This window comes from Pagrus major, chromosome 7, assembly GCF_040436345.1.
Source record: "Pagrus major chromosome 7, Pma_NU_1.0".
NCBI classification, from domain to species: Eukaryota; Metazoa; Chordata; class Actinopteri; order Spariformes; family Sparidae; genus Pagrus; species Pagrus major.
This window is the reverse complement of record NC_133221.1, coordinates 29,808,449-29,825,804: the sequence shown is the minus strand read 5'-3', so window position 1 is coordinate 29,825,804 and position 17,356 is coordinate 29,808,449. Positions and strand designations below refer to the sequence as shown.

Sequence of the window (17,356 nt, the reverse complement as noted above, 5' to 3'; positions counted from 1 at the left end):
TCAGCATGAAAATGGGCAACTGTAGGCCCAGACCACACTTTACAATGCCCTAAAGATTTAACCACAAAGCTTTTCCACAGGAACACTTGATACAATGTTCTGACTGCAGAAACTGGGACTGTTTCCCCAAGTTCAACCAACTCCCAATGGTTATTTTTCTTTATTGATTGATTGGTTAATTGATTTAAGTGCCCAGCACATGGTACCTAGCCCGTATTGTAAAAAGCAGCCGATATCACATTAAAATATTAGGCTTAGGTAAAATTGTCAAAAGTCACCCATAATAATAGTACTTGAGGAAAAGTCTCTGTGGTATCAAATGTAGCCTATAGGCCTAATTAAGTATCAAAAGCACAAGTAAAAGTCAATTCTATGTCAATGTATATACACTGCTCAAATAAATGAGGGTAACAACTTAATCACACAGATCTTGATGAATTAATTATTCAAGTTGAAAATCTTTACTGATGTACACTGTATAATTTGTTGAGAACAAAATGACGCATTAACGGTCAATGGAAACCAAAATCATCAACCCAATGAGTTCATAAAAAAAAAAAATTAAAGTTAAAAATTTAAATCAGAGGCTGATCCAACTCATAATGTGACTCAGTATTGTGTATTGCCTGTATGCACTCCCGTCAACATCTGGGCATGCTCCTGATGAGTCAGCGGATGGTATCCTGGGGGATCTCCTCTCAGACCTGGATCAGGGCATCAGTGAGCTCCTGGACAGTCTGTGGCAGTACTTGGCAGTGTCAGATGCACCGATACATAACGTTCCATTGGTGCTCAATTGGATTTATGTCAGGGGAACGAGAGGGCCAGTCAATGGCATCAATGTCTTTGTCATCCAGGAACTGCCTACACACTCTGGCCACATGAAGCCAGGCATTGTCCTGCACCAGGAGGAACCTAGGGCCCACTGCAGCAGTGTAAGGTCTGACAATCACTCTGATGATTTCATCCTGGTATCTAACAGCAGTCAGGGTACCGTTGGCTATGGCACGGAGGTCTGTGCGACCCTCCAAGGATATGTATGTCATGCTGGATGATGTTACTGGCAGCACAATGTTCACCACGACGTCTCCAGACTCTTTCAAGCCTGTCACATGCTCGGTGTGAACCTGCTCTCATCTGTAAAGATACGTCGGGCCCTCGTGCCTCCCTCATGGAGTCTGTTTCTGACAGTTTGGTCAGAAACATGCACAGCAGCAGCCTGCTGGAGGTCATTTTGTAGGTCTCTAGCAGTGCTCCTCCTATTCCTCCTCGCACAAAGGAGCAGATGCCGGTCCTGGGTTGAAGCCCTTCTATGGCCCTTTCCAGCTCCCCTCGTGTAACAGACAGTCTCCTGGTATCTCCTCCATGCTCTTGAGACTGTGCTAAAAGACTGTGCTCTAAACAGACAGATTGATATCCCTGAAGTTTAACTGACTTGGTGTTATACTGTGACAATTAAGTGCTCCCTTAATTTTTTTGACCAGTGTGTATACACGGGTGGACTCGGACAGCAGCGATTGTCCCTCATGTCTGCGAAAGTGCCCTCTTGGATGCCCTTCCAATGGACAATACCTGCACACTGGTGCCCCACCGCAGACAGCTGGTCATTTTTTTGCCCCTGCCCAAGTTCGACACTATAAATAAGCTTATGCAATGTCACAACATTTATTTCTGTCCAGAGTTGCATTCATTTTTCACCAAGATCATCCAGCACATCCCAAAGATTCTCAATGAGGTTCAGGTCTGGACTCTGTGGTGGCAAATCCATGTGTGAAAATGATGTCTCATGCTCCCTCAACCACTCTTTCACAGTTTGAGCCCGATGAATCGTGGCATTGTCATCTTGGAATATGCCTGTACCATCAGCGAAGAAAAAATCCACTGATGGCTGCTGAACCTAGACCTGACAACTGAAGCCACCCCTGATCCTAACACTGCCACCACAGGCTTGTACGTAGGCACTAGGCATGATGGGTGCATCACTTCATCTGCTTCTCTTCTTACCCTGATGCGCCCATCACTCTGGAACAGGGTAAATCTGGACTCATCAGACCACATGACCTTTTTCCATTGCTCCAGAGTCCAATCTTTATGCTCCCTAGCAAATTGAAGCCTTTGTTTCTGATTAGACTCACTGATTTTCTGAGTTTTCTTAATGCTAAACTGCTGTTTAGTCCCAATCCTGTGAGTCCTCTTCACATTGTGTGTGGAAATGCTCTTACTTTCACTATTAAACAGCCTTGTCTTCTGTTGATTTTCTACGATTTGATTTCACCAAACCTTTAAGTTATCTCTGATCACAATCATTCAAGATTTTTTCCGACCACATTTCTATCTCAAAGATGATGGTTCACCACTATCCTTCCAGGTTTTAATAATGCGTTGCACAGTTCTTAAACCAATTTTAGTAGTTTCAGTAATCTCCTTAGTTGTTTTCTTTGCTTGATGCAGGCTGATAATTTGACTCTTCTGAAACAGAGTAACATCTTTTCCACGACCACAGGATATGTCTTCTGACATGGTTGTTTAAGAAATGAGAAGCTCCTCACTGCATCAGTTGGGTTTAAATAACCTGTGTCGCCAGCTGAAACATATTAATCCTTGCAGACTTTTTTATGCCAGGCAGTATACTGTATGCTATGGGCTGATTAGTTATCAGCCTCGCCAGTAATTGGATTTGATATTCAGCATTTTTCAGATTATCTGAATAAAAAAATAAAATTATATAATAATTTCTGCTAAAATCAATACGTCTAAAAATATGTCACTTTGGCTCTGATGCAGCATGCAATCTGCAAAGATACTACTAACTAAAGTTATTAAATGAATGTAGTGGACTAAAAAGTTACATTTTTGCGTCCAAAATGTAGTACAGAAGAAGTATAAAGAAGCAGAAAAATAGAAATACTCAAATAAAGTGCAAGCAACATTGAACTACAGCACTTGAGTAAATGTACTTGGTTACATTCCATCACTGTGCCCTGCCCATATTGGTTTACACGAGACTTTACATCTACAATCGTGGGTAGAACCTATTTACTCAAGTACTGTACTTGAGTAACATTTTGAAGCACATATACTCTAGTTCACTTAGAGCTACCAGATTTGTAACTGATGACACCAGATCTGTACAACACAGGAAGGCACATTTACACAAGTGCAAATTTCAAGTCCTTCTCCATTATGGAAATCATGTAGACTGCAAGAGGACTAGGACTTTTAATTTTGTTGTTCATTTGAACTGAAATCTCAAAACTTTAAATGGGGCATTCAAACAATTCAGTTATGCACTTCTATGAAGTTGTGCAACTCACAGGATACAGATTTTTTAAAAAGAAATGGTCATTACCAAAAGCCACAGAGGGGCTATGATTTAGTCGCCATACCTGTAGTAAAGCTCATGTTCCAAAAAAATACTAGGTACTGCATTTCCCATGATGCAACCAATATCTGATGACATCTCAGTGTTATTTTCTCAGATTTGAAAAAAGCTCCACAGAGGACATTATGTGATGATTGTTTACTGTTTTGTTAACCACATAAGATTATAGATTTAACTTGATTTAACAGTGGTCATTGCCAAGGACATACAGCCTTATTTATAGTGTAAATGCAAGGAGCATGGCTGCAAATCCTGCCTCCTGTGGTCATTTAAGAGTCAGCACAGCACTGAATAAGGTAAAGGTTCATTTATTTGTCATTTTATAACACCAGGGCTTTAAAATTGAACTGAGTTTAGTCCTGTATGCTACATAACAGAGAAAAACAACTGTTATATATAGTGGAGTGTTGATGATTTGAGGAGTCTCCCAGTCTGAGGAGAGAAGCTGCTGGTACAGCAGGGAGTCATTCTGTATACGTTGTCAGATGGCAGCAGGGTGAACAGACTGTGGCTGGGTGGCTGTTGTCTTTTAGAATCTTTAGGCTCTGTGCAGACATCTCACTTCACTGATGTCACTGATGCTCTATAGATGGTACCAGTGATGTTCTGGGCGGCTTAAATCACCCACTGTAGAGCCGTCCTGTCCTGGGCAGTGCACCAACCATTCAGTTCTGTGATGTTTCCAGTCAGGATGCTTTCTATTGCTCCTCTGTAAAAGTTGAAAAGAACTTGGCACCAGAACTTAGTCTTCCTAAGTTACCTTAATAAGTAGAGCCTTTTCTGTACCTTTATTTGTACCAGGTTAGTGAGATGTGAAGGCCAAGATCAGTTCTCTGTGATGTTGATTCCCAGGAACCTAAAACTGCTCCACCTCAGCTCCACTGATGTAGGGCTGTCCTGCCCCCGACCCCACCTTTTTCCCCCCCCCTAAAATCAACAATCAGCTCCTTGGTTTTGTTGATGTTGAGCGGTCGATATATTTTCATTCCTCTTTTTGTTGCCCATTAAAATATCAAATAATGAATTACTTTGTAATTTAGTCTATAAATAAATTAGTAAACCATTTTGACGGTTTAATGCATATTTTTATTGCATTATTAGTGCATAATTTAATTAATGAAATGCTGCATTACTATTTCTGTGACTCTCGTCACCTCCATAGTATTATATTTTAAACTTGATTTCTGCATGATAATTGGTAACATAAGCTGTCAGGTACATGTTATGGAGTAAAAAGTACAATATTTCCCCTTGAAATTTAAAGTATAAAGAACAATGAAAAAAATAATTTGCCTAAAACAGTGAGTATTTTAATTACATGTAAAATTGTCACGTCACATTTAATGCAAAGTTGTTCTATCGTGTTGATTCAAATTGAATAACTTAACTTAGTCTGATTAAATTAAATCATCAGACATATATATCTATATATATATATATATATATATATATATATATATAAATATATATATATACATATATATATATATATATATATATATATATATATATATATATATATAAATATATATATATACATATATATATATATATACATATAGATATAAACCTTATGTGTTTCATTATTACATATAGCATTAAGGGCATCTTCAACATACACATGTATTTGTATATGTATTTTTCAAATGTTTATTATTCAATATTATACATAAAAGTAATGCACTTCAAATTGATTATTGTCTCCTGTAATAAGTCACCCGTCTAGTTTTTTAATTCATAGACATTAACTCAACATGATGCTATTTTCCACTACTGTTAATTAGATTGTGGCATGGCTGCTTTTGCTGTCTTGTTTAAAGACCCAAACATCCACCACGAGTCTATTATTGTAAAATATCAGAACCATAAATAACGATTTTTAATAAATCACTACAGTGTGGCAGTACTGAGAAAATAGACAAAAAAACTCCATAGGAAAGTGGAGAGCACTTCTTTTATTTTAAATATGTCATCATTGGTTTAGCCTGCATACAGTAACGTATCAGCAAATAACTACACAGTACAGAGGTGGACTGCTGCCACACCAGTTGCAGCTTGACCAATATGTAACATCGATAGCCACGGTCAATATCTGACAGCCAGGCCAGCAAATTCCTTCATTTAAACTCCGTTTAAAACTTTTTTATTTGAGATACAAAACCACTAGGATGCCTGTGTGTCAGCATTTGTATTCTACCACAACACAGACTTCATTAGGCAGTGTGGTACTTCACTGACACTGGCAAAAACAAAAAAGAAAAACATTATCTATCATCATAGGTTACACATTAGTCTGTTAAGATAGGAAGTTGGCATCTGAAAAATACATGATTGTAGTTGTTAGACAAAATAAGGTCGGGGGAGGTCACAATCTGATTGATTCCTCAACCCCCTTTTGTAAATTTCAAGCATTTCCCTTTTCTTCTAAGAAAAAAAACAGCAATCCAATTGATGTGCGTCAACGCAAATCCTGTCTTTGCACTGTTCAACCTTTGTATGGCTTTAAATGGGGTTTAAAGACTTCGCGAGATGTGAAGGTAATAATAACGCAAATGGGATGCAAAGCTTTCAACATGTACATACTAGGGTTTCCATCGGGCATAGAAACATGCAGACAGGGCAAAGTAGCAACCATGTGTCTGGTGAGAATATTGAGGCACGCATTAAAGAACTATCTACAACTCTGATTGGTTGTCCTTTGCGCCAATTACCCGTCTCTAGAAAACACAGTGGTACTCTATAGTAATGGGCATTTTCTAAAGCAAACTCATTTCCTGTATTGCACCATTAAGGGCTCCCCCACCTTCATATTTCACTACAGGTAGCCACTAAACTCAACACTAGGCCTCATCTCGCTAACGGAAACTCACTTAATTTGTTCTGTTTAAAGCTCGACAGGGATACAAATGTGTGCTTTTCATCTTCTTTTCTACTTTTTTTTCCTGTAATATAACAAGCACCAGCTCTCAAACAGTATAATACTAGTATGCATTGACTCATAAAGAATGAATGTCGCTGCTAGTGGTTCATTGGTATTTTGTACTTCTCAGCGTAACCATGCACAACCAATACTTCAAAAACACAAAGAAAAGTAAAGAGCGATTCAAAAGAATTCAAGATTAAGAACATGGAGGTTTGTAAGGTTATGGCCCATAGTTTTTAGGAAGAGCAATATGATGGAAGAATATAATTCACTCAGTCACAGAGACAAAATAACATAAACTGTCATAGTTTGATGAAATAAGTGTTGGAACTATAGACTCAAGCCTCTTATAGAATCAAGTGCAGACTCTCCTAGCTCCTCTCCAGGTCACCCAGGTAGGAAGTCACCTGTGAAGACAACAAGAAGGAGCATTCAGGATTAAGAACAAATAACACGATGCATCAGGTAGACCTCATCAGTGACCTTAAGAAAGACAGTGATACCAGCAGGTCTGAGGCAGTCCTGAAAAACAGGTTTGTTTAGCAGACAGTTTGCATTTAATGCATACATGTGAAACTATTGACAATTTAATCAAACTATTTTCTTATTGCTATCGATGATGTGTCTATCGTCCATACGTTATTATGGATCCCACTCATGTTCTCGCAAGACCTGCCCTATTTCATCTCTGATTGGTTGGCTTTATTGGTTGCATCCTCTATGCTTGACTCAAACTGTTTACTTACACAGTAGCTCTGGTAATGTCTGTTTTCAATGTCTCATAAGCTGTAGTTTTGCAGGTAAACACACAACCTCTTTGGGCCCCTCTACCAGTCTGCTCCTGTCCGGGTCACTCATCCTCTGGAGCCGCTTTTCCCTGTCAGGGTGTCTCTAAGGTCGTTAGGTAGAGTGGACTGACAGGCTGCCACCAGGCTGCCCTGCAGCTGCTCCGCCACCCAGCCTGTCTGCTTCACCTAACGAGCCCAGAGACACTGCAGCTGGGACAAACGGTTCGCTGCATCAGCTCGACTGCTGGCTGGTTGTTTTACAAACCAACCGCGAGAAAAACACAAGCCCAACTCATTAATACCAGACAGCCACTGAACATACAGCTCAAAAACCACTGAAAACAGACATTACCAGGTTATTTGAGTAGGGCGGGTCTTGCAAGAGTGGGATCCGTAATAATGCATCATTGATACATATTGCTACCATTTTATGGCTGAGGCCTATTTAAACCTATCCCCCAGAATGATGAGCCATCATGATATAATAATAATAATATATATATATAATAATTAATAATTAATTAAAATAAGATCTTCTTAGTGTAGGTTACTTACACAAACAAAAAAAACGGTGAATTTGTTTCATTCCAAACCCAGCAGCTCAACGTCAAAGATGAGGGTGGCGTTAGGAGGAATGATGCCTGGGTGGCCTTTATTTCCATAAGCATAGTCAGGTGAGCAGGTCAGCTTGGCCCTTTGGCCAACACTCATCTGGAGGGACGAGGAGACAGATGATGCAAACACAGGAGAGAGAGAGAGAGAGAGAGAGAGAGAGAGACAAAAGGGTCTGTCAGTTCACACCTGACATTAGAATGCGTCTCGAGTGACCACCGCTCTGTTTGCAAATAAACAGGTACATCACTAGGACACACAAAGATTATATTTTTTACACAAAGAATGAAAGTACTTAATGTATAATATATGCTGAATTTACAAGAAGACCCAAATCATTAAGAATTTGTCATAGACAGTGTTCAACAACATTTATAAAGTTTATCCTAACTCAGCAACTCACAAAATAGAGCGGTTTGTTTAGGGAGTCTGGGCACTTTCTCCATGGACAACAGTGAAGTAGACTATATTAGTTACTGTTAACTGTATTTGTGTAATGTGACATGTTTACCATCAATAAAATGTTGTCTTCTTTCATAAATGTGATGTAAATGGTGAAATCAGTTGCAACAGCTGCTAAATGTTGGCAGGTAAAACACACTTTAGACATCAAAGCAGAGTGATGATGTGACATACTGACACTTTTTACAAAGAAAGAAACGACTTAATGTATTGCATTTAATGCTGAATTTACAAGAAGGCACAAATGATTTAGAATCATCCGTAGCTGTTTTGCAAAGTTTTTAAGTTTCTCCTCAATCAACAACTTTCAAAATGGTGCGATTTGTTAAGGGATTCCGGGGATGTTGCAGTTACTTATTGAACGGTTGGATGTGATGCTAACATTGTCTGCTGTTGTGGCTTATTCTTGTGGTCGGGCGGAGGGACAGTTGAGAAGGTGGTCCTTCAGTGTGGCCCGAGACCACCTCTGAATATGGTCAGAGCATTTACAACTGTACTTTGAGCTGTGATTGGATCACTCAGGAACGATGTTAATTACCAGGTCTGAACAGGGCCTGATTTGGATAGTAAACCACTGAGGATGGTTAAATAAATGGTTATGTTACAATCATCAAATGCTTTTTTGCCAGCTGCCTTATTAAGATATAAATAGACTGCTGTTGTAAACACAGCATATAGAGAACAAGCAGCTACAGGATGTGCACACAAGCAGCACCATTCACTAACTACCTCATCTAAATGCTGCAGGGCCGAGCGTGTGAGGTACAGAGCTGCGTCCGTTAAAGGAAACCTCGGTCAGTAAAAACTTGGGAATGGAAGCATGTCAGTACATGAATGCATTTCAGGAGTTGAACAGACGACTCTAGCAGTAGTTTCTTTGTTGCAATCCAAATCTTTTCTGCCTCTGACTCGTGATTGTTAGAGCTGCTTAGTCACATGATGTTTTTCTAGAATCCGTCTGTTCCAGTGGGATTAGTAAGTACACTGCGGCATGTCTCTGTGGGGATGAGTGCCACCTGCAGAATTTCTATCAAAGCTAACATTTAGATTCATCAAAAATCTGACTTAAAGGAACAGTTCACCAAAAATTACAACTCAGTCATTATTTACTCACTACCATGCTGATGGAAAGTCAGGTGTCAAGTTTCATAGACCACAACACATTTCTGAAGCTTCACAGCAGAACAGAGTTGCAGCGTTCTCCTAAACAACTGAAGTAGCTGGAGACTTGTTTTAAAATGTAAAAAAAAACAACCAAAATATGTTTATAAAATGGCTTCATACAGCTTGTCCAATGTAATCCAAGTCTCTGTAAGATCCCAAACTGATTTGAAAAGACATTACTTATACTCTTGAGTCACGGACAAACTTGTTCACGAACTTCAGATGGTTTTAGTTTAGCATCTACCGTGAAGATTTCAGCTTTAAGAAGAGTGTATATAATGTTTTTCAAAACAACTTGGGGTGTTGTGGCTTCCGGACACTTGATTTACGATGGGCGGGCCGTTTTTTTTTTTCTTTTTTTCTGGCCTTTCTTTACATTTTAAACCAAGTCCCCATCTACTTCAGTTGTTTAGGAGAATGCTGCAACGCTGTTTTACTGTAAAGCTCCAGAAATGTTTTGTGGACTGTGAAAACTTCCCCTGCCTTGCCATAATTTCCTTTTTTGGGTGAACTTCTCCTTTAGTTGTGCCTTTAGTTGTGCTTCCGGCTCTCCAGCCTACCTGCACTACACCCTCTTCCCAGCCCCGGATCACTTCCTGCTTGCCAATCTTGAACCTAAAAGGCTTGTCTCTATCACGAGATGAGTCAAACTTCCGTCCGTCCGTTAGGGAGCCTGCCAACGAGAAGAAGAACAGAAGCACAGAGTCAGACAGAAAGTGGAGCAGCTGCCAATGTGTCCTGTGGGCGACAAATCCAGCCATTACCTCTGAACATGCACAGCGTTACAGGACTCATCACTGAGAGAACTCCTGCTGCAGAAACTGTTTTGTGCACAGATCAGATAATGATAAAAATGACTGACTCTCTGCGCAGCTACATTCAGAATAAAGAAGCTGTATTTATAACATTTGAACAAATACATCTTCCAGACTTGTCTGACATCCATCTTCCCTGCTGTGTGTATATTAGGAGCGCAAATGAAGAGATTCCAGGGATCTCAGAAATAGCCGCTGCAGCTGTCTGCAGGGTGGGTTTCAGTGTGACAGTCAGGAAAACGCAAGCGTCAATCTGCAGAATAGCACCCCTCCAAGACTATTTATGCCAGCGCTATTACTGTTATTAGCACCGGCAAGGCTGCATGTGTGTGTGTGTGATGGTTTGGTGTGCTGTGGTGTGACTGTGTGTGTGTGTGTGTGTGTGTGTGCACGTGTGTGTTTGTCGTGTGGGAGAAGGTGCAACACTGCGTATGTTGCTGGGCACATCAGGGGGCGGCTGGCAAGATGCAGGCTGTAATGCAGGCTGTGGAGTGGGTGTCCTGTCCTCCTCTGGACATCTAGAAAGCAGCTTCATGAAATTATGTGTGAGAGCTGAAAGGCCCAAGTATCAAAGCCAGAAGACTGCATTTCCCATCACACCACCAAACAACACAGGGCTGGCATTTTCACACGGTGACCATTTCCTGCAGACAGAGCCTCTCCAAAAACTGCAGCAAATCCCATGTTTTGATCTGCACTTGGGACGTCTACATTTAAAAAGGCTTGTGTGATGGAATATCCTGTTTCATGTCATAGTTCAAGGCTGCTTCGTAGGCTGACGGGAAGAAAGGAAATCCTGTTTGCGGGATATATTTCAAAAGAAATACCTACAAAGATGAAGAAATACTTCATTGTGCAAGGCCCAAATCGGGTCTTACTTCAGGTTACATAATCTTGAAGCAAGCAGGCTTGTATTACAGGCTGAGTTATGTCTGTCCCACCAGGCAAGACGACTGAGACGGGCTTTGCCAAACTAAGAACAGGTGCAGACAGATATACATTCTAGTGCGCTGGTGAAATCACATTTTGCTGCTGATGCTACGTTTTTTTTTTTTACTGTATTTATTTCCACCTAACGCCATGATCAGGTCAAAACTTTAATTATTCTAATGCTTTGGTTTATGAGCAAAATGAATAGCATTCCCATCAGCCTCAGTGAGACATGGTTGTATCTTTCCTTTCAACATTTTACCTGCAGGACTGTTCTGCTTTCTGGCTGTTCAGCCTTTTGCTAGTTTATGGCTGTTTTACATTGGAATGATGGCACACATGGACATGGACTGTGTGTGTGACAAAGAGACACTAAGCCAAGACTCCAGCCATGTTTTTATACGTTTCATTTCAGTTAATGTCAAATTTTGTCAAACTGACACCACAGTGCAGTGAATACATACATAATATCTGCACTTTGGGTCCGTTTAACGTTTATCCCAAGGATGTGATCCTTGAATGCAGCCTTGACAGTTGGTAAGACAAGCGGCTCCAGCCAGCCAATCAGACGCAAGATGAGTCGGGCTTTAGAACCAGCCCCTCTCAGACAACCCAAAACACCAACAGAAATAAAATGTTCCATTTTTCTATCCAATATTCCACAAATAGGAAATTAAAATCTTAATTATACAATGATCTGACGAAGAAAAAATACAATTTTAGAACATTTAATAAAATCTTCCAATTTTGTATTTTTCATTTTGCAAATGGAAAACTGAACTGATAATTACACTGACCACTTTGCCTTTTAGGGTTATTTGTGTCTTCAGTCACACAGATACTGATACTATCGTAATTGTGGGCGACATACCATGATTCATATTGTGAGTTACTCCATGATTCGTAAATGCATGCTAACACTAAAATGTGAACATGCTAAACATTACACCCGCTGAGCATTATCATTGTGAGCATGTTAGCATCCTAATGTTAGCATTTAGCTCGAAGCACCACAGTCCAGCCTCACAGAGCTGCTGGCATGACTGTACACTCCTAGTGTCGTTATTACAGAAGTAAGGCTGAAATGATTAGCCGACTAAACGCACAGTATGTCTTTTTTTTTTTGCCACTAGGAGTCTCTCAATCAAAACAAATCACAAGTTGTAAGTAGTGTGGGATCATGGGAGTTGTTGTCTTCAGAAAGTTACAAATGTTCCTGGACAAGGTAACTTTTAAAAGTTTGAAAGTAACGTCCTACATTGGTCCACAACACAATGTTCTCTGCGGGATGGGACCAGGCGTAACTGATGTTCGTTCGATGAGCGTTTGGTTCTGGTAAAACGTTGATAATAAACCTGCAGGAACGTTCTCATTTGGTCTTTCAAAGACATTTTGGTCCCTCTTAATGTTAAAATTGGGACGTTAACGGGACATTCCTGGGACATTTATCGTTTAATAACAGTGCTGTGTATACACACACAAATCTAAGTACACAAATCAACAGTATATGACAAAGGTCTGGTTGTTTAAAATGTTAAAGCAGAAGTGTTCCATATTTATATCTTTAATTGACTAGCGGATTGATTAACAGACTCATTTGATATTGGATTGTTTCAATTATTTTGTCAACAGAAATTCACAGATTTCATCTTGGGAAATGTGAATATTTTCCGCTTGTGTGGACTTTTAGGACAATGACCTGAATATTTGGGTTTGGGACTTTTGGTCTGACAAAACAAGACAATCATCCTATTGAGCAAATGATCGATTGATTAATGGAGACAGGCTTTATCCTGATCAATAATGAAAATACTCATGAGTTGCAGCCCTGGATATAAAAGAGCCTGCTGTAGATTAAAAATATTACAGGCATAATACAGTGAGTGTGCCATTATTGCAGTCGCCCAGACGTTATAATCCGCTCAACCCCCCCTCCAAACTCCAACAAAGACAGAAAAGCGCTGGAAAATCAGACAGGATTTAAACCCCGCTGTCTGCCCTCTGTCTGTCTGTCTGTCTGTCTGTCTGGGCCTCTGAGTGAACCCTACGGCGGAATCCGTCTGCGTCTCCTTTTTTTTTTTTAATTAACTCTCCAGACAAGACAGATGACCACATTACCCTCTGGTCTTGATGAGACTCTAACGGACCGCTCGGCCCGAACCGGAGCGCGCATGATTTTTACGCAGCGGTGAATCCAGCGCGCTGTCCCCGGGACCTGCTGTGGACACGCTCACATCGGACACACAAATGTGCTTCCAGGAGAGTGAAAATGTGGGGAAGGGGTTAAATTTTCATGCAGCCCTGTCGGTGACTGACAGTCATGCCTCTTTGCCCTACTGAGAAATCACTGCCTGGGAGGTTTGAGGGTGAAAATGTCTGCTGTGCGTAGTTTCTGTCACTCCACGGCATTTTATTAAAGTGCTCTGTGATCACGCTCCTGTGAGGATTTACAGTTTTTGCAGTGACTGTTGCAGGATTAACATGCTGGGATATTTTTTCATACGGGTGTAGAGTGGACAGTTGCCCACAACCGTCACTCCACTTGCACGGCCTCCATGAGTGCAAATAACCCAGTGGAGCCGCTGAATGTGCACAATATGCAGAGTAATAAGTTTCTTATTACAAACTCACCAACATAATGCACCACACACGTCTGTCCTTTTTTGGGGAAAGTCCTTCCTGTGGAGAGAGACCAGAGGCGCTCAGTATAGCGGGCACACTACGCAATTAAGGCGGTGTTTCTGCGGCTGGATCACATTATGCAAAGAGATAAGTGCAAATGTGCACCAAACACCAACACGTTTGCTCCCCGTGCAGCCTCCTTACCGTCTCCCGGGGTTATAGTCTCGATCTCGACTCCCATTTTTTAGCGACGTGTTTGTAGAGCTGCACCCGGCAACACTCTGCCCGCAGTCTGTCTGTCTGCTCCTCCGGCGGATGTTCTCAGCTGTCTGTCTCGCTCTCCGGCTCCGCTCTCTGCAGGCACGCCAGCGTCAATCACTCACACTGCACAGCGACACTTCCGCCCGCAGCCTCCAAAGTAAGAGCCGTACAGAGCGCGTTCATGGCCCCCTGGTGGTCGCAGGAGAGGTCCACAATAACATGAATGTTCAGGTTAAAGGAAGAGTTCAGACAAAAATTAAAAATTCAGTCATTACCTGCTCACCCCCATGCTGATGGAAAGTCAGGTGAAGTTTTATAGTCCATAAAACATTTCTGGAGCTTCACAGTGAAACAGCGTCACAGTGTTCTCCTTAACAACTGAAGTAGATGAGGGATTAAAGGGGCACTATGTAGTTTTGTAGAAAAAATTCAAACTCTGAATTTTAATATTTACATAATAATGAGGCAATAATACAAACTCAGAATTTTTTTTTTTTCCATAAGTGAATAAACAAGCTGTTCTCAGAGGAAAATAAGGTCCCAGAACACTGTTTGAAGCTAGAAAGGTGGCAGGGTCCGCCACATATATACAAAATTTAAAAAAATGTGAAATTGTGTTGTCCTTTAAGGTCAGTTTGGTTCTCATTTCTCATTATTTTTCAATCACTTACTGACATGCTTTTTAGATATTTTAGATAGGTCCGTCACATCCTCTGCAGTTGGCCTTGTAGTTGTTCCTACAATTATAACAAAAATGCATGGAATCAGCCTTTGGCCACTGTGGGCCCAGTTTCTGGACCAAGTCTGTCTGAGGATCTGAGAAACACATTTGAAGGTGCACTGTGTAGTTTTGGGGAAGACATTTTTATGAGAAGACTGAGATTTCTATGGCTAAACAAACTAAATAAATAAACTCTCTTTGTTTTCATGACTGAATAAACTGAATAAACAAACTGACCTTGAAGGACAACACAATTTATACTGTTTTACTTTGTTTATATGTGGCGGACCCTGCCACCTTTCTAGCTTCAAACAGTGTTCTGGGACCTTATTTTCCTCTGAGAACAGCTTGACAGCCCACTTTTGGAATGTTTGTATTATTACCTCATTAATATTGTAAATGTTAAAATTCTGAGTTCGAATTTCTTCTCCAAAATACATTGTGCTTCTTTAAGGTACCTCGTCTTTTATTGCTTTAGTTTTGAAGTCTTGATCATTGGTGTTCACATTATTGTGTTTAATTATTTTATTTCATAATCCTTTTATTCATTTTTAGCATTTTATTGTTGTAATTCTTAAGCATGGCAGATTGCATTTACTGTTGTTTTTTTGTTTGTTTTTTACTTTTTCCTGTGCTATTGGAGTTGATCAAATGCTTTTATTTTGAAGGCACAGTAAGTATGCTGTATTTTTTGTATTTGTGACTAACTTGACATTACTGTGCTAACTGTGTGTATGTTTTGCTTTTTTTTGCTGCTCTGCTCTTAGTATAATTCATTTAAAATACCAATCTCTAATCTCACTGATTCATCATCCTACATCAGCATCATGTTCATAAAATGCTGAAAAACAGGCTAGAAACAGTGCACTGACTGCAGTTTACTACAGAACACTGCAGTGTGAAACTAATGGACAGAGAGCCAGCGAGGCAGAGGCAGTGAGAGATGTGGCTAATTTAGGTGAACAGCTCTGAGTCAAAGCTTCCTCTCGTCCCAGCAGACACTCTGATACTCTGCTCACATCTCCACAGCACATTTGCATCCATAGCAACGGCTGCATCTTCCTTCCTGTGGAAAACAACAGCAATAAAATAAAGTGCTTCTCATATCCACAGAAACAATTACAATGTAGTGAGGAATTAAACTAGATCATTAATGATCTCTATTTATGAGTCACGTTTGAGCTGGAGGAGGGCATATTCACTTGATTTTCTAACTTTCTTCATGGCTCGTTAAACTGCAGCTCAGTTGTTTTCGGGGGTGTGATGCTGCTGAGGTCACAAAAACATATAACTGGCGAGTCATGGAGTGTCCATGTGGGTGTGCACAGCTCCGGGATACATGCTGGTTTAAAATACAATAAAGAACTCCAGATTATCTTTGTTTTATATCTTTTGTCCGTGTTTTGAAGATCAAGTGAGGTGATCTCAGACTTACTGGATACAGACACAGCGCACTGAGTCACTGTTAGTGTGATGGAGTGGAGACAACAAAAGGAGGACCAATGACAATATGTGTGACCAATACTCACAGATTACACAAAGTTGGACAGGAAACACACTTGTCAGTCATAAGTAATGTGTAAGTCAAGATGTGTTTTGCATTCAGAGCTGTCCATAGGCTAGCTATTGTACTACATGTGCTGTAACTATGCTTCAGTATGTTTGTGCCAGATGTTTTTCATCAAAGCATGCTGCCATCAGATTCCTGACATGTGCATTATGGTCACGTTTGAGTTGCTTTGAACACATCTTTATGCAACATATGAATAATTTTGTATTTCATCACAGGGGCTACCAGAATCAACAAAAAAGCAAAGGTCCTTGTAGCAGCTTTAAGTGATGAAACATTGTGAAATACAAGGTTACATTTATGTATCTTTTAACAACGCCAAGGTTGCTTATGAGGAAGTCCAATATCCAATTAGAGAGTGTGGTACTCAGGCCCAGAGTTGGTTTTTCCAATCATTTTTATGGGTGAGATTGTATTAACTGCTGAGCTGAAGTCAACACACAGCATCCTGATGTAGCTGTTTAAATTTAAAGGTGTGTGAAGACTGAGTGGAGGGCAGTTGATATGGCATCCTTTGTGGATCTGTTGGTTCAGTACTAAATACTTCATTACAACAGCTTCTTTTTTTTGTTTCAACATATGATATGAAGTAAATGTTGATAACACAATATCATGGTTATAGAATAATTAAACCATCAGTGTTTACATTGGTTTCCTATAAACCTTGCTATCACTATACACTTTTGTTGGCTAACGGGCATGCGCTCACCTGGGAAAATGAAGGTCCATCTGTATTACAGACTAAATGATTTAATTAATTTTTTTGTCCCGTGTTGTTCTTAGTTGTGACTCTGAGGAATCTGGTGCCAGTTTAACTAAAAGTATAATCAGGAAAATGTACTTTAAGTATTCCCCTGTGATTGTCTTTCTATTAAACTGTATATTTTATCATTATATTATTAGTATTATTATTATTATTAATCATGCAATCATTATGATTGAGCAACATTTTACTGTTGTAGTTGGGTGAGGTGAAGCTCATTCTGAACTATTTCAGGACTGCAACTAATGATTATTTCATTATGAATTAATCTTCCCATTAGTTTCTCCAAAAGTGAAAAATTGAGTCCAAAGCGACACCTTCACAATGTTTGATTGATTGAATG

General features: G+C 40.1%; 1 protein-coding gene across 1 annotated transcript; it reads right to left on the bottom strand.

Annotated features, from left to right (window-relative positions):
- Positions 1–5,317: 5,317 nt before the first annotated feature.
- Positions 5,318–14,025, bottom strand: fkbp1ab (FKBP prolyl isomerase 1Ab). Its single transcript, XM_073470826.1, has 5 exons — positions 13,903–14,025; positions 13,708–13,755; positions 9,892–10,004; positions 7,649–7,804; positions 5,318–6,712 (listed from the first exon to the last, which is right to left on the bottom strand). Exons 1-4 carry the CDS (start codon positions 13,937–13,939, stop codon positions 7,676–7,678), a joined length of 327 nt encoding a protein of 108 aa, XP_073326927.1. The 5' UTR covers positions 13,940–14,025; the 3' UTR covers positions 5,318–6,712; positions 7,649–7,675.
- Positions 14,026–17,356: the final 3,331 nt, after the last annotated feature.